This window comes from Eublepharis macularius, chromosome 8 (assembly GCF_028583425.1).
Source record: "Eublepharis macularius isolate TG4126 chromosome 8, MPM_Emac_v1.0, whole genome shotgun sequence".
In the NCBI taxonomy this organism is placed as follows: Eukaryota; Metazoa; Chordata; class Lepidosauria; order Squamata; family Eublepharidae; genus Eublepharis; species Eublepharis macularius.
Window position 1 is genome coordinate 34,572,545 of NC_072797.1, and position 18,401 is coordinate 34,590,945.

Consider the following 18,401-nt stretch of genomic DNA (forward strand, 5'->3'; position numbering starts at 1 on the left):
GATGGTTTGTTAAGTACTTGGGAGCACTAGCAGAAGGTCTATGCAAATGACTACCTAAAATAAAAGTATGTACTTTTTACTGTCTTTACAAGAACACTTTCTTTTAATTTGCTGCTGTACCTTGCTGCTGCAGAGTAAAGGAATTTGGAATTAGTCCATCGGACATTCCCTTCTCACAGGGTAGTGGCAGTCGCTCTGATCTCTCTCCTTCCTATGAGTATGACGACTTTTCTCCTTCGATCACCAGGTCTACTTCATTCTTTTACATGGAACCTTTATTTCAAGGGTTTTTTTTGTCTATGTAATTTTACAGACAAACCTCCCTGCCTTTATAGCCATCACCTCCTTTTTGTTTCCATTCTGTTTGACAGGTGGTGGTACTGCATGGCTGCAATCATCTTCCCAATTATTATTCATCTTTTTCTTTTTCAAACATTTCATGCCCAAGCTTGTTGTTTCCCCTCATGTATAAGAAGTGGTGATGTTACCTTTGTAGTACTGACACCTGCATCTGAATAATTGAAATTGTGTATTGGTTCTTTTTTTTAAAATGTTCATGCAGCAGTTATGATTCCAACATTTGCATGTCTTTTAAGTTTGGATTGGCTCCATAAGAGTGCCTATATGCATGAGGCTGACATCATCACTTTCATTAATGTGAATTGATGAGTTTTCTCTGTCCTAAACGAAATGTTACTAATTTTAAAATGAATGCCTATTTTACAACTTTAGAGTAAAGGAGCTGACTGTTGATCCCAGTGCTGCCGGTGATATCCGTCCAATCATGCATCACACTCCAAATCAGATTGATGACTTGGAGGCACAGTGGGGTGTCGGGAGCTCCCCTCAGAGAGATGATCTTAAACTACTTTGTGAACAAAATGTGAGTATCTCACATACCACAGCAGAAATACAGACTGTGGCCAGTTATTTATTAAAACTGTTAGAACTGTTTGCTGTTCTGACATGGTGAAAGCCTGGACTCTTTGAATGAAATCAGAGCTGAGGCTGATTGCATGTTGCATGTGTTCTTTCATTTGTGAAGCTGCCGCTGATCAATTAATTAGACTATTTTTAATTCTGTGGAAGGATTTCCACCTATAGAGCATGGGGTTCTGTTGCATTCCAGAATGCACCCCCAAATGCTGTGTCCCCCCTCCCTCCAGGAGCAGCACTTTTGGGAGGTTTTGTGACTGTTGTATTCCACTGAAGAATTCTGGTGGATCTAAGCCTCTGTTTTGACAGGAAGGATTTTTTTAAAAACAATTTATTTCACCCAACATGGATCCAAAGAGTCCTCAGAGGGTTATCGTTATTATAACATAAAACAAGAATAAAATTAGTCTGACTCAAAACTAAAACAATTCCTTGGTGCATGAGCTTTGTTCGTAATTTTGTAAATATTTCATGTCGGCCATCTTCCTTCTGAATTTAGAGCCTCTTCTCAAGCAGCTTCTTTATAAGCAAAATGATTCCAAAACTTTCATCACTTCAGTTCTGTACTTTCTTTCTGCTCTTTTTTGTGGTGTTCAGTACTAGCCAGTATTGTAGGCATACTTATTATATAATTTCTACAATAGCATTGGGTCACTTGATGTTTGCTAGGAATTATTTGGAAAAGGTTATTGTCAAGAAAGAATTTACCTTTTGGCCTAGCACTTTGAACTGACATTTCAGTGAGTTTCATATTGTGGTTCTTGTATGATTATTCTGGATGATTACAGTAGATTCAGAGAAGTTCAGCATATATGTAATGATTTTTTTGTCCCAAAGTGCATTCATTATTAAATCTCACCTGTTTTCCAGTTTAAAGTGAGCCCACTTGGTTGGGGAGGGTGGACTATAAATTTAAGTAAATAAATAAATAAATTTTTGAAGATCTTTAACCATCGTAATTCATATCATCTGCCATCTTGGCTACCTCACTATTTGCTTCTGACTGCAGATGATTTTTGAGGAAATCCAATAGCACTGATCCTACTATGTATTCTTAGGAAGTTTCACAATTAACTCTTTTCCTTTTGTGAATATTCCCATCTTACACTTTCTGTTTTTGAACTATTTAGCGATCTTTAACAGGATCTATGCTGTTACCAGTGACTGCTAAGTTCCTTTAGAAAGATATAGTGAAAGACTGAAATCTCAGTATAAATAGTCCATCAGATAACCTCATGTACCTGCTGATTAACAGCTTCAAAAGAATTCTAAAAAACTAGTAAGGTAAAATTCCCCTTGACAGAAGCCATGCTAATTCTGCCTCTATTAGACATGCTCTATATATTTGATGATAAAACTAACCTAATGAAATTTATAGATGATAAAAGCAGGAAAACAAGTGAGCTTAGGGGTCTGTCAGTAGCGTCTGTGTGTGCACTGTCCACAGTATACTATACAGATCATTTTAAAATTCCAAATTTTAACTGTTTCAGAGGGCAGACATTTGTCTTGTCTTCTGTTTCTCCAAAAACCCTTTACATCTTTAGGCTAACAAAAGGCACATTTCAGTATACCTTGAAAACATATGTGTTCCTGCGTTTAGAACTCCTTGTGCGTCTGAACAAAACTCTCTAAGAAGCAAAGTTCCAAGCCCACCTTGAATAGGTAGACCAGTTTGACCCACCATTTGGGGGCAGGGAGACCATAATCCTGGTGTGTATCACAGTGTATTTGGCCCCTAAATTGTTATCGGAGCACTTGCACATCAGCTTTGGTTTTATCCATGTTTACAAAATATCAGCCCGTACTTTTGTAGAAATTTAATTTACCTTTAGGCAACAGAATTGCTTTGTTCCCCTAGGAATGGAATGTGGTGCTTTTTCAACAGGATGTCCACTTTGGTTATTGTTACAGACCTTTTTATTTTTCAGTTAAATTTTGCCTTTAACCCTCTTTTTCTTACACCCTCTGGGTAGATTACTGCCACCAGGAATTATATTCCAAAATAGTTCATTCAAATTTCCCTTTTAATAATGTGCCCAAACCTTAGTCTCCTTCCTGGGACTATGTGGCCTGGAGGAAAGGAATGGGATATAGGAATATCATATACTCTGAGATCTAAAAAAACCCAAACTTATTTTTACAAGAAGCGTATCTGTTTCATAATATTACTTAAGCATGATAGTTTCAAAGATAGTTATCAGTTCTTAAAGTTTGTTTTCATAGACTCAGTCACACAGATACACACAAACTTTCTTAGGTGCACACATGGTTTGCCTGCTTCAGATAGATAAATCACTCACTCAAATATACATAGACTTTCTCTCAGACGCACATACAGTTTGCCTGTCTGAATCAGAATCAATATTTCTCTCAGAAATGCATAGATACCCCAAGCTGCACACAGCTTGCCTGTCTAAACCAGAAAGCTGAATGTATCTTTTTCTTCCCACTCATTAACTAAAAACTGCAGTTCACTCTGCTACACTCTGTCATCAACCAATCATCTCACTCACTCACCTCTCTCTTTCACCCCATTCTTCATCTGTACCACACCAAGCATTTAAAGACACACACACTTAAAATCATTATAGTATATATGACCCTTTTAGTCAGTAAACAGAAATTGCCAAGAAAATATATCATTTTGTTAGCATGGTTTAGGAAAGAGTACAACCAGAAGCATGTCTATAAAACAAACTATAAAAACAATACTAAATATACATTTTGAACTCGATGTAGCTTCTACTGGAAGGGATCCCTCCCCAATCTCCAACTATATAAGTATCCATCTCATAAATATGGAAGATGGGTTTTTATAGCTATGTTGCATAAGAATTGTCTTGTTGGGTTACATCAAAACTCAATCAAGCCTTAGCCTTCTGTTTCCATCTGGGGGTAGCCAGATGTGTCTTGGAAATTCACAGTAAGGCAAGATGGTCATAACCTTCTAGTAGTTTCTTCTCAAAATCTGGTAATGCTGTGCTTTATGAAAAAGGTATGTTGCCTGTGATGATCCTGGCTGTCTGTTTTGGGCTGTCATGGCTAATGACATGAGAGACATTGTTGCAGAACAGAGCTTCTACGCCTCCAAGTTGAAAGCAGCCTGTCCAGAAAGCGCTCATCTTAATAGAAAGTGCATTTACAGTAACTATGTAGCTCCTTTAATTGATGTCAATTGGTTCCTTAGTAAAGCAATAGCTTTCCTTCTACTTCTGTTTCAAAAAAGAGGTTGACATATATAATTCTAGTAAACTTCATTGGGATGTGTTTTTGCTTGTTTTAAAGGAGGAAGAAGTTTCACCACAGTTGTTCACTTTTCATGAAGCTGTGTCACAGATGGTGGAAATGGAAGAACAAGTAGTAGAAGACCACAGAGTTGTCTTCCAGGTAAATGTTACATGAAAGCCAAGCAGTTCCAGGAAAAAAATGTTGCAGCTTGTAAAGGACATGACTAAACCCCTTAGGTATCTCTCCCCCCCCCCCCTCTTAGGGAGCTGTTGTAACATAGTGTTAAGTGGTTGGGTTGTGAATCAGCACTCTGCTGTTTGAATCTGTCTAACGCCATGAGTTTAGTAGGTGGCCTTGGCTAAGCCAGTCCTGTCAGTCCCATCTCCCCAAGTGTCTCATGGGAATAACAACAACATTGACTTTGTTCTCCTCTCTGAGTGGGGCAGTAGAAGAGCAGTATATAAGTGCAGTTGTTGTTATCATCATTATTATGTATGCTTTAACAGCTTTTAACTGCCCGATTATGGCATTGATAGTTCTGAAACTACTTATGGCACTCATTCAGTTTTCTAAATGATTAGCCCACTGCATCAGTTTGGTCGCAATGCACAACGACCAATGGTTTATTTTAACAGGGGCTAATTTGTCAAAGCAGCGTTCATTTTGTAGGTGATCATTGAATCCTCGCTTGCACCTGTAAATTCTTTTTCAATGACTTCACGCATACCTCCCCTATTTGAACGCCAGCCTGCTTCACAGTGCCCAGCTGAGGTCAAAGCTTTTTCACTCCAGTGGCACATAAGGGAGGGGGAAGCTGTAATAGTGAGTCTTCAGCCACTGTAGGAATGGCAGACAGCTCCTAAGCCAAGCCCCCACCCCTCTTTCTTGGACACTACCAAAGGAAACAGCTAGGCATTCATATTCCTCATAAAATCCCAGCTACCCGTTCTTTTCCTCATAAACTCCCAAAGGAGAACCACCGCCAGCTGCTGATTTGAGGCCATTTCCCCCCCCCCCCCACATAAACACACCTTCCCAAGCATCTCATCTTATTGCCATGCCACAGAATGTGATTGCAGCAGATACTATGTAACTTCCTTTTCTCCAGAATTTTTACTTACATGCCTCATTTGGTTGGTACCTTCCTGCAAATATCTACCAACCACACAGAGTCCCAATCTCACAAAAGCCTGAAATACCTATTTCCGCTCCTCCACTAAACACATGGGTGAATTTTATTATAAAATGTTTATTAAATAAAACAAATAACAAACAGGAATGCTAACTTGGATAAGGTGGATAAAGAAGATGTAAATTTGGTTGGTCTCTGATGATCACTTGTTTTATCCCCACCCTGTTGATCCTTGGAGAAGGAAGTTCTTAAAGACTGGCCAAGAGGAGACCACAGTTAAGTTCCCAAGAGTAATTGTTGGTTAATAAATAAGTAACTTCAGATCCTGGTTTGAACTAACATTAAGTCAGTGTTATAGCCTGCATTTGGATGACCAACTAGTTATGTTTTTAACATGTCCTATTTGCAGTATGGGAGAAAGTCTCTCCCTTTATATTTTTAGTCCTCTATTAAGTAGGAATCTTATTTATTCCTGAAACTGTTTCAGTATGTATGCAATGTTTTTTCAATCCTGCTACAACTTTATGCAGACTAATAAAGATCTGATTCAGTTGAGAACAGTGACCAAAGTTCAGCTTTATGCCCTATACTTTTGTCTTCATACATCTGTCTCTCTTCCTCCCTGCTTTGATCTAAATAGGAATCTATTAGGTGGTTAGAAGATGAAAAAGCTCTTCTGGAAATGACAGAAGAAGTAGACTATGATGTGGATTCATATGCTACACAACTTGAAGCAATCCTAGAACAAAAAATTTACATTTTGACTGAACTTCGAGGTAGATATTTTTATACTTATTTGAAAAAGCTTTTGTGCATCTGAGTACTTGACAACAGTTATAGCTGACTTAATTTAGAAAAAAGATGGATAATTGGAAAAACTCTGCTGCATCCTCCCCCAATCTTTCAACACAATTGATTTTTTAAAAAGGTAGTTTTAATATAGGAAGCAGGGAGGGGGTTACCGTGTTTGGCAACTATATAATGGTATATAAATTGAGTCTGTGGAACTATGAGTACTTTTGTATACCATGTCTTGCATGATTACTCATCTTCCAGTATGTTTTTTCTGCATTTATGTGTCACATTTTCCTCGTTTACATCTCCTTATCGTACATGCAGCCTCTTTTGTATATTTATGCCTATAACAGACAGACTCAAGGCATGAATGTAGGATCCATGCTGAAACAAATAACTGATTTTTATTTTCTTTGCTTAAAGATAAAGTGAAATCCTTCCGCACAGCACTGCAAGAGGAGGAACAGGCCAGTAAACAGATCAATCCGAAGAGACCACGTGCCCTTTGAAGCACACCTCTGCTGCTAAAGGATGCCTGAGCCTTCCTTGCTGGTACCATGCAGTTGTTTGGGAATGAGGCTGCAAAAAGTCAAACTACTTGAACAATCTCAAACTTTTGAAGTGTCTGTGGAAATACCCTGTTTTTTCTTCCCCGGGCTGACATTTCAGTTGTGCAGAACACTCCCAAGATGCCTGCAGAATGCTCTCTCCCAGACAGCACAATCCAGGCAGGTTTTGGAGCTGGGATGCACTTTTTGTTTCAATCATTTAACTTCCTCAATTGTGAATCGTTTTATGTTTTGGAATTTTTTTGCCAATTTTTTTAAAATAATGAAGTAAGATGGTGGACTTGTAAAAACTTCACAGTATTGTTTCACTTTTGTCAAGTTTTGTTGCGAAGAGCAGCTGTGCAGTTTTGTATATGCATGCATGCCCATCTCATCAGTGATTGTACAGACCTCCTCCTCCTCCTAGACAGCTGTGCTCACGTCCTCCCAATCTGTGCCTTGACCAAGGCGACTTGACCCTAAACGTCCTCTCTAAAGCACAGCCTTAATAAATGACATTCCTTATTTGTCAATGTAAATTACTTTTATTGTGTGTACATTTAATGTGTGTTGGAATATTTTGTTTTCTTGTGACTAGTTCTTCATTTCACAGTTTGTGCCATATCATTGACCTGGAATTAAAGAGCTGTCTGTGGATTGACAGCAAGCCATTCCTCTCAACCCTGTACAAATCTGGAATTATGATTTATTTCAACACCATAAAGAGTCTAACAATTTCTTTGTAAAAGAAGACTATAAATTAGTGGATGTATAATAAAAGGTAATTGATTATGAAGGAGAGTTGTATCTTAGGGTAATACAGATATACAGTATGTGTGCTAGTGTGATGTCAGAATACAGGTGCAATCTGATCTCTACATATGGGTAAGAGGTGTCCAGTAAATAGGATACCCCAGTTCCCTTTTGCTTACTCCTAAAATTGGCTTCTAATGCATGAAAGTTTACATGTGCATTAACTGTAGCTTGCAGGTAGTTAGTACTATTGCTTTAAAAGAAAGTAGCTAATGCAGATTTTCCCTTTGTATGGTGCCATCAGCTGAAAAGTGGGGTGGATTTGTACCATTTGAGGATTTGCACAGTAATCTCTAAAGTTGTCTGATGATGAAGAAATTCCTCAAAGATGCCTGAAAGCTTCACAAATGGCACTGTGTATCCAGCACTTAGTAAGATGATGGCACTTCAATTATTTTTGCAAATTTATCAGAAAAAACGACCCTTTTATGTATTTTGCCAGATGAATTTTAGACCTCTCTAGGAGTTCTCCCTGTTCCCAGGATAGATTCCAGGTGCTCATATCAAACAGACATTCCTTACAACTGTTTCACATTTCGTTTCTGGAACATAAGCCCATGTGTGCTGTGGCTAAGGGAAATAAAGGGAAAACAGTGAGAAGAGAGCATGAATGAGCTTGAATTTCTCAGTATTCAACGTAACTCCCATAGGAAGGTAGGCTGTGGAAGTCCCTTGTCATATCATGGTGACAAAACGCCTGCCTGTCTGTAAACATGGAACCTGAAACGGCAATGTAGATTTTACACCATGTGTTTAATAAATTTAACTATGAAATATAAATTAGAGATGAGAATGTTACTTTGTACAACTCCATGTAAAATGTTTTGTTTTCTAGATGCATCTACCTCAACTGAAATGTCTATTAAGATATTTTAGAACTGATATATGGGTGATCTTTCCATCAAGAAATGACAATTCTATCCAGATTAGCCTTTTCCCAGAGTAATTATTTCTGACGATTGTAGCTGATTGGGGTACTTGAAAAGTAAAGATGAAAGCTAGAACGTGTGTGTGTATGTGTGTGTTTTAAAACATGTAAATGCTACTATAAGAGATTATTTAACTATCCCTTCTTGCTTAAATACAGTTCTGTACTGAGGGGGGCCCTAGCTTTGATCAGTGGATATAGCAAATGGGTGTATGGGGGGCATCTCTTCTTATGGAATGAACAATGCTTTTGGTTCCCCTGGAACAGCATTTTCATTAGTAAATGTACTTTACAAAAGGATGGTTCTGTCTTGCTTATATGATGGCTATTAATGTTAAGAATTCTTGTTACTTTGGCATTTCATCATAATTGTGCAGCACCTAGATGGAAAGTGGATTACTGGAATGGGAGTGGCTCTTTGTACTAATGATGTGCTTCCATGAAAAGCAAAGGTAGGTGACTTCTCTGAAGTATTTAATGGTCATAGTGACCTATCAACACAAGAAAGAACCAAGCCAGTGTGGTGGTTCAGAGTGTTGGACTAGGTCCTGGGACACCCAGGTTCAAATTCTCTGCCATGAAAGCATGCTGGATGATCTTGGGCCAGTTATACACACTCAGCCTAATCTACTTCACAAGGCTGTTGTGAGAATAAAATGAAGAGATCAATGTAAGCAAGCCACTTTAAGTCCCCATTGGGGAGATAAGAATACAATTAAGTATGAAACAGTAGCCGAGAGTATATCCCTGCTTGGGAGTTTATATCCACTTTTACTTAACTTTGCATCTTGAATAACTATATTATGCAGCCAAAAGAGCTTTTCTGCAGTATACCTAGTCTCAAGATATGCATATTTTGGCATTATAGGTAAGACAGTCCATCGGTGTGTGCAAAACAAAAGTTTTTATTCCATTTACCACATCAAGGATAAGCATGTTTCATGCTGGTGACTAAAAACCCCCCAGCACACACAGCAAATTATGCTATTGAAATTCTAAATAGTTAAGCAGCAACTGGTTGTATTCCAATTAATAATTGCTTTCCTACATAAGTTGCTTCTGTGGACCAACATATATGGAATTATTATTGCCCTTGCCTAAGCAGGTTTGGGAAGATGTTGACCCTTGCTAAAATCATTTCTCTTTTAGAAAGATTCACAGGCTTATTTCCTGCAGTATCATCATGGAAAGGGATGAAAACTTAATACCATGAGTGAGACTTTTAGTCTACTGCTTCTTCTAGCTCTCTCATTTTAGGAATAGTGCAGTCAATAGATTCTTCTCTCACATAACATGGGAGAGATTATAGTTGGATTGTGTATGTGATAACTTCAGAAGTAGTAACTGAAACAAAATTTTCATCTTCGTTCTTCTGTGCCTCCACACATGGGGACTGCGCAGGCGCAGGCCAGCCGCCGGAGAATTTTCTAGAGCTTCCATGGCTCCGAAGGGGCCGTTTGTCGTGCGCCTCAGCGACCGTTTTCCCGCCCAAACGGTCACGTGCTCCTCCAGCGACCAACGGCCCCTTCCCTCAGTTCTCTTCTTGCCGCCGCTTGGAGAGAACGTGAGCTTCGTGCTCTGTGCTTTTGTGCTTCGTGCCTTTCTCTAACTGATTGCTTGGCTTTTGACTTCGGACTTCGTGACCTCGACTATTCTTCGGATCTCGCTTTGGACTTTGACGTGGACTCGGTAATTTGACTCGGACTGTTTTTGACCCTTCTTTCGCTTGCCCCTGAAGATGGCCTCAACGGCTCTCTTCAAGCATTGTCTCCAATGCCACACCAAGATGGCCAAAACCGATGGCCATGAGCTGTGCCTCTTTTGTTTGGGGGAGACCCACAACGTGTCGGCCTGCAGGATCTGCCAGGGCTTCACCAACAAGGCCCGGCAGGATCGGAGGGCCCGACTGAATTCGTCACTGTGGCAGTCGGTCATGTCCGAGGGGACCCCGTTACCTAAGGCCGGCCCTAGCCCCTCTGCCGAAAGGCGCTCAAGAGCTGGCTCTGTGGCCTCCGCGAGGTCGGGGTCGAAACCGCGTCCCCCGAGTGCCTCGGCGTCGAGAGCGGCCTCCCCAGCGCAGGGTCCGGCGCGGCCGCCCCGCAGCGCGTCATCCACCAGGTCGGATCCGAGACCGACATCGGAACCGAGGATCCTGGTGCCGAGTCCCCGGTCGGAACCGACGACCGGTTCGATCCCTATAAAATCTAAGAGGTCGAAGCCGAGGTCCCCTTCGACGGCGAGGAGCGCGTCGGTTCCGAGGTCTTCTTCGGAACCGGCAAAAAAGAAGAAGAAGACCAAACATCATCGGTCGCCGCATCCCGCTCCCCAGGAAGAAGTCATCGTGCTTCCTCACACGCCTTCCCCTCATCTGGGTTCCCCTGAACCAGAGGAAATCTCCATGCCGGTGCCGGATCCGATGGCCTTCGAAACGGTGCCCGCAGAGTTTTCGTCGGGGCCGGACCCGAGCCCGCGCCGTCGGAGCCGACCATCTCCTGCCCTTCGGTCGCCGAGATTGGAACCGAGCCCGTCTCCTCGTCGGAGCCGTCCATCTCCTGCCCGTCCATCTCCACCTGCGGTCAGTCGTGAGCGACGCCGGTCCGGGGACAGCATTCGATCTGCCCGATCCACTGCATCCCGGCATCGTCAAGCCTCCTACCTTCCCTCGCCATACCGTTGCCAGTGGGAAGGGGCACCTGCTGGTTTCTCCGAGTCGGAACCGGGGCCATCGATGTCGAGGCGAACGTGGTTTCCCCCTCCAGTCCAGGGTGAGGACTCCCAGCACGGTTCCGAGGAAGGAGAAGTGGAGAGCCTGGCCGAGTACCAGTCGGAGTCCTGGTCCGAACCGTCGCCGGCTGATGATCTGGTGCCATCTACGGGCTCCCCGTACGAGGACCTCCGCATCTACGCTGACCAGATGGCGAGGATGGCCCAGGCCCTCGAGATGGACATCTCCTCGGCGACCCCACAGACCAAAGACAAGCTGCTCGAGCGGATATACGGTGACAACCCGGCGTCCATTGGCTTCCCCATGCTCGAGGGTATTGAGGAGATCGTGGAGAAGGTGTGGAAGGTGCCCTGTGACCAGCCTCCAACATCTAAGAGGATCGAGCAGCTTTATAAGATCAAGCAGGGCACCTGGCCGGCGTTGGTGAAGCACCCTCCACCTTCCTCCTTGGTCACGGAGGAATTCAACCCCCGACGGTCGGGTCACTCCTCGGTGCCTGCCGATAAAGAGGGCAGAAAGCTTGATGCCATGGGCAGGCGCCAGTACATCGTCGCTTCGCTGGGTCTGAGGATTGCCAACTACCAGACCATCATGGCAGGGTACCAGCTGTACCTCTGGGAGAAGTTGGCGTCCTATACCAGGGACCTCCCACCTGAGCAGAAGGCTGTGGTGTCCCTGCTGCAAACAGAGGCTGTCCGGCTGTCTAAACAGCAAATGAATGCTGGTTCCAGGGTGGAGAGCATGCCCTTTGAGGGGGACTCGCTGTTCTCCAAGTCCACCGACGAGACCCTGAAAAAGAAAAAGGAGGACAGACAGACGGCACGGTCCTTGGGTCTGGCTCCTTCGGACAAACCCGCCTCCAGGCCACGGTACGCTCCCCGGTCCGGCCCTTACCACTTCCAGGGCAGGTACCAGCAGCAGCGGCCGGGTTTCCACCAGTATCCTGCCTACCAGCAGCGGTCCTACCCTCCCACACAACAGCAGAGGAGGCGTAGGCCCTTCAAGCCTCGTCCGTCACAGCAACCGGCCCAGCAGAGAGATCAGCAGGGTGCCGGGAGGCAGTACTGATGGGTCGCGCCAGCCGTATCCCCGAACTTCTCGGACAGACTGAGTCCACTCCTCTCTGAGTGGGAGTCAATAACATCTGACTCATGGGTCTTAACAATTGTTGAAATGGGATACGGGCTGGAGTTCGTTGAGCTGCCTAGATGCAGTTCACCCTTGACAGCTGTCAATAACACTATGGCTGAGCTGGATGCGGAGATCGTGTCGTTCTTGGCCAAGGGTGCTGTGGAAGAATTGCCCTATGAGGACTCTGTAAAGGGTTTCTTCTCTAGGTTCTTCCTGGTCCCTAAGAAGGATGGGGGCTTACGTCCCATTTTAGATCTGAGGGGCCTTAATGCCTTCCTCAAGGTGACCAAATTCAAGATGGTTACGTTGGCGACTGTGATCGCCTTGCTCAAACACGGGGATTGGTTTGCGGTCCTTGACTTAAAGGATGCATATTTTCACGTGGGGATACGGGAGGAGCACAGGAAATACCTGAGCTTCGTTTACCGGCAAAGGGTTTTCCGGTATAAGGTGCTCCCTTTCGGCCTGTCCACTGCCCCACGAGTGTTCACGAAATGTGTGGCCCCTGTGGTTTCCTTCCTACGGGAAGAGGGCTGTACCATCTTTCCGTACCTCGATGACTGGCTCATCGTGGCTGAATCGGAGTCTAGGCTGGTGCAGGACATTGGCTTGGTACTTAGCACTTGCCAACGCCTGGGGCTCCTGGTGAACTTTGAAAAATCTAAACTGGTGCCCAGCTGCAAGGTTTCCTACATTGGTGCACTGTTGGACTCTGTGGAGGGTAAGGCTCTGCTCCCCTTGGAGAGAGCTAGGTCCCTAAGGGGTCTTGTGTCCATGTTTAAAAAGAACCGATTCCAGTCCGTGCGCTCTATCCAGTGCTTAGTAGGGCATATGGCAGCGGCCACCTCTGTGGTGCCCTTTGCTAGGCTGCGTATGCGCCCTCTCCAGAACTGGTTTGTGCGGAGGTACGATACTCTGCTGCACCCTCCGTCCCTCAAATTCTCTATCCCGAGGGTCATCCTCTCCTCCTTGGACTGGTGGCTATCTGATGACAACTTGTTTAAAGGGACCCCCTTTGGGTATCAGCACCATGACATCACGGTTACCTCTGATGCCTCTCTGTTGGGATGGGGGGCTTACTGTGGTGATGTGTCTGTGCAAGATGTCTGGTCTGAGAGGGAAAAGACCCTCCATATTAATGTGCTTGAACTAAGGGCCATTCGTTTCGCACTTGTGTCTCTTACAGCACTGCTGAGAAATCATCAGGTCTTGGTGCAGACGGACAACACGACTGCCATGTACTACGTGAATCAGCAGGGGGGCACAGTGTCCATGGCCCTGTGCCGGGAAGCCACGCTCACTTGGCAGTGGGCTATCAGGAACGGCGTGTCGATCCGTGCTATGCACGTGGCTGGGTCAGACAATGCCCGGGCAGATGCCCTCAGCAGGGTCCCTTTGCTGGACCACGAGTGGGAACTGAACGTAGAGTGCATTGGGCCGATCTTCCAAATGTGGGGTCATCCAGTGATAGACGTGTTCGCCACTGCGGCGACCACCAAGGCCCACACGTTCTGTTCCAGGGCAGGGAGCGACCCCCTCTCTATTGGGGATGCCTTCCAGTTTACGTGGACGCAGGGCTTGCACTACATGTTTCCTCCATTCCCCTTGATTCCCAGGGTCCTGTGCAAGATAGAGGACGACGGGACGGACTGCATCCTGGTGGCCCCCTTTTGGCCACGGCAGGTTTGGTTCCCGAAGCTCCTGCGGCTGTCCCAACGGACATATGTCAGTCTGCCCCCTCGGCAAGACCTTCTCCTGAACGGGAGCCTAGTCCACCACGATCCCAGGAAGCTGCACCTAACGGCTTGGCGGATCGTTCCTCCCCTGTAGGCTTTACTTTTTTTTTTTTTGAAAAATTTTTTATTGGGTTAGAATCCGTTATTTTTACATTTACATTCAATTTACCCCAGTTTTCCATTTCTAACCCCCTCCCTTCCCCCCCCCTTATTGACTTCCAACAGTTTTCCAACCCTTTGTCCCTTTTCCCTTACTTCTATTAAGTTCCTCTATCTAAAACAAATATATATTCTCCATTATTCTAAGCAGTACATCCTTAACTATTTTTAATATTATATACCCAAACTGTAAGTCTTTGTTTCCATCTTAGATAAACAATTTATCCCAATCTCCAATTTTAAATCCTTCTATATATCATGAACCATATAAATCTTACATTCATTTAAATCAAACAATTTGACTTATTCTCTATATATTGCTCATTCTATCTTTTTATAATAATTTTATATAACTATCATCACATAGTCAATCAATTTAACTCATCTATACCTTCAGACATTCAGTTTGGTGCATTGTACACATCTTATCAAAGAAAGAAAATATTATTGGTTACTCAGTCCTTATATTTAATCCTTATAGTTGATTATTTTCTATCAATATTCTGTTTATTAGCCTATATATATAGCCTATATATATCTATATATATGTTAATCTGTTAATCTAACTGCTTATAAATTCACATTTATCTCTTCTCCCCCCGGTAAAGTCACCCCCCTCTACATTTTATTATACTTCAGTAGTTCTCAAACTGCCACAGTTTTCCTCCCACCTCCCATTTCTTCTCCAGATATTTTTTCAGCTTCTCCCAGTCTGTGTTAAACTGCCCTGAGTCCAGATTTCTCAGTTTTCTTGTCATCTTGTCCATTTCGGCCATGTGCAGCAATTTATAAATCCAATCTTCGATAGTTGGCACTTCTTGTACTTTCCATTTTTGCGCATATAAAAGTCTAGCTGCTGCCGTCATGTAAAATATCAGCGTCCTATGATGGGCTGGAATTCCCTCCATTCCCAAGTTCAGTAGCAGGAGTTCTGGATTCTTATTGATTTGAAATTGTAAAATTTCACTCATTTCTCTTATTATTTCCCCCCAGTACTGCCTAGCTACCTCACACGACCACCACATATGATAGAGGGAGCCCTCGTGCTTCTTGCATTTCCAGCATTTATTAGAAGTGTTCAAATTCCCTAGCGCAATCTTCTTTGGTGTCATGTACCAACGATAGATCATTTTGTAAATGTTCTCTTTAATGCTAGTACATGTCGTTATCTTTATTGTAGTCTTCCACAAGTATTCCCATGCCTCCATTGTTATTTCTTTGTTGAAATTTATAGCCCATTTCACCATTTGTGTTTTAACCGTCTCATCCTCGGTATACCATTTCAACAGTACTTGGTATACCTTGGATATTCTTTTCTTGTCCTCTTTAAGAAGGGTCTGCTCTAGTTCCGAATTCTCTAATCGTATACCTCCCTTTACAGAGTCCGAGTTATACAAGTCTCTGATCTGTCTATACTGGAACCAATCGTAATTAGGTGATAGTTCCTCTTGCGTCTTTATTCTAAGTTTAGCTGCTTCAATTTTAGTTATTTCTTTGTAAGTTAAACATTGTCGTTCATTATCAACAGCTCTCGGGTCTATCACCTCATATGGAACCACCCACCAAGGAGTTCCTTCTTGTAGATAATTTCTGTACTTCTTCCAGATTGTGTATAGACTTCTCCGTACAAAATGGTGCAGGAACATCGAGTTGACCTTTACTTTGTCATGCCATAGGTATGCGTGCCATCCGAATATTTTTTTATATCCCTCTAGGGCTAATAATTTCTTGTTCTTTAATGTCATCCACTCTTTCAGCCAAACTAGGCAGATTGCATCGTGGTAAAGTCTCAGATTGGGCAGTTGCATTCCGCCTCTTTCCTTTGCATCTTGTAAAACTTTCATTTTCACTCGAGGCTTCTTGCCTGCCCATACAAAATCTGATATTTTCCTCTGCCATTTTTCAAATTGTTTAGAGTCTCTGATGATTGGTATTGTCTGTAGCAAAAACATCACTCTTGGTAACACATTCATTTTAACTGCTGCAATCCTACCCAACCATGACAGATTGAGCCTATTCCATTTAATCAAATCTCTCTCTATCTGAGTCCATAGTTTTTCATAATTGTTCTTGAATAAATCTATATTCTTTGCAGTCAGTTCAATTCCCAAGTATTTCACCTTACTTGTTACTTCACAGTCCGTTGTTTCCATTAGCAATTGTTGTTTCTGCTTAGTCATATTTTTACATAATATCTTTGACTTCTTTTTGTTAATATAAAAACCTGCCAAGTCTCCAAACTCCTTGATCTTGTCTATCACTTTTGGCATGTTCTCCAATGGGTCCTCTACGATTAACATTATATCGTCCGCAAATGCTCTGACCTTGTATGAATAGTCCTTTATTTTTATTCCTCGAATTTCCTCATCTTGTCGTATTTGTATCATCAGGATCTCCAATACTAAAATGAACAACAGTGGAGACAACGGGCAACCTTGTCTTGTTCCTTTACTTATAATCAGTTTCTTAGTCAGTTCATCATTCACCACAATTGCTGCAGTCTGGTCTCTGTAAATTTCCTTGATTGCTCTGATGAATCTTTCTCCTAATTGTAGCTTTTCCATAGTGGCAAACATAAAGTCCCAGTTTAAATTGTCAAATGCCTTTTCAGCGTCAACAAAGAAGAAACCAACCTCTTTATCACAACGCTTGTCATAATATTCAATAGCATCAATCACTGTCCTTAAATTGTCTCTTATTTGTCTGTCTGGCAAAAAGCCTGCTTGCTCCTCCTCTATAACTTCCGAAAGCCACCCCTTCAGTCTCTCCGCCAGTATCTTCGCAAAAATTTTATAGTCATTGTTGAGTAACGATATAGGTCTGTAATTTTTCACATTAGTCAAATCTTGGCCCTCTTTTGGGATCAATGATATGTTCGCTTCAGACCAAGTGTCTGGAATCCTTTGATCCCTTAGAACTCCATTGATCACCTCCTTTAGGAATGGTGCCAGCTCGTTGGCCATAGTCTTATAAAATTTAGCTGTAAGTCCATCTGGCCCTGGCGCCTTTCCTAGATTTGCAGATTGTATTGCCTTACTTATTTCCTCATCCGTTACCTCACTGTTCAATTTACTTCTCCAAGCAGCCGAGATTTCTGGAAATGTCATTTTCTCCAAATATGACGCTATTGAGTCTTTATTTACTTCTTTCTTGTTGTATAGTTTAGCGTAAAATTTGTAAAAGGCTCTACTAATGGTAGTCTGTTCCAAATACGTTTTGTCGTCTTCACAAATTTTATTTATTGTTTTCTTTTCCCTTCTCTTCTTCAGTTGCCATGCCAGGTACTTCCCAGGTTTATTTGCACCCTCAAACGCTTTCTGATTCAGCCTTTTGAGATTCCACTCCAATTCTTTATTACTCATTGCTGTTAGCTGTTCTTGCAATATTTTAATTTCCTGGTATAGTTTCTTTTTCCCTGGTCTCTTTTTTAACTGAATTTCCTTAGCTTTTATTTTCTCCTCAATCTCTTGTCTCTTCTCCTCTTTCTTCTTTCTTGCTCTACCATTTAAGTCCATTAGTATGCCCCTTATCACCGCCTTGTAAGCATCCCAAACTTTATCAGTTGGTGCTTCTTTATTCACGTTATATTGTATGAAAAACTTTGTCTCTCTTCTCAATATTTCCATATTCTCTTTTTCCTGTAGCAAGTCCTCATTTATTCTCCATGCTTTCCTTTTTCTCCTCTTCCCTAGTTTCCACATAATTGGGTTATGATCTGAGCCTACCATCGGCATTATTTCTACATCTTTAGTCCATAACGCCAAATCTTTTGAGGCCCAGATCATGTCAATTCTTGATAATGTGTAGTGTCTTGCAGAATAAAAAGTAAACTGTCTGCTTTTAGGATATTCTCTCCTCCATACATCTTCAAGAGTCTCTTGTTGAATCAACTCAAAAAAGAGCTTTGGTAATAGTCCTCTTTTCTTTTGTGCCATTGTAGTCTTTTTGTCCAGTTCCAAATCTGTCACTCCATTGAAGTCTCCAGCAAGAATTATCTGATCATATGAAAGATCGTCTAAATGCTTCTTCAAATCCTCAAAGAAGCTCTCTTTTGCACCATTAGGTGCGTAGATTCCGACTACCAACACTCTCTTTAGGTTCCAAGTACATTCCACTGCTACAAATCTGGCTTCCACATCTTTCATTATGAATTTTGGTTGTAGCTCCTCTTTTACATACAACACCACTCCTCTTTTTTTCTTACTTGAGGCCGCTACAAAGTCCTTGCCCAATTTTCCCAGTTTTAAATATTTTACATCTTGTTTTC

At 42.5% G+C, this 18,401-nt stretch overlaps 2 protein-coding genes across 5 annotated transcripts in view; both read left to right on the forward strand.

Moving 5' to 3' along the window:
* Window positions 1-8,596, forward strand: part of KIF2A (kinesin family member 2A) — a 58,145-nt gene extending 49,549 nt beyond the window's left edge. For 3 of the 4 annotated variants that reach the window (XM_054986573.1, XM_054986574.1, XM_054986575.1), the window contains 4 exons: window positions 733-883; window positions 4,225-4,326; window positions 5,940-6,075; window positions 6,518-8,596. In XM_054986573.1, coding sequence (XP_054842548.1) covers window positions 733-883; window positions 4,225-4,326; window positions 5,940-6,075; window positions 6,518-6,603 — 475 coding nt within the window. In that variant the 3' untranslated portion in view covers window positions 6,604-8,596. Of the gene's footprint in view, window positions 1-133; window positions 248-732; window positions 884-4,224; window positions 4,327-5,939; window positions 6,076-6,517 lie in introns of all 4 variants that reach the window. The other variant, XM_054986576.1, reaches the window with a different exon arrangement.
* The window catches only part of IPO11 (importin 11), a 268,026-nt gene that overhangs the window by 102,039 nt on the left and 147,586 nt on the right, over window positions 1-18,401 (forward strand). The gene's annotated exons all lie outside the window — the stretch shown is intronic.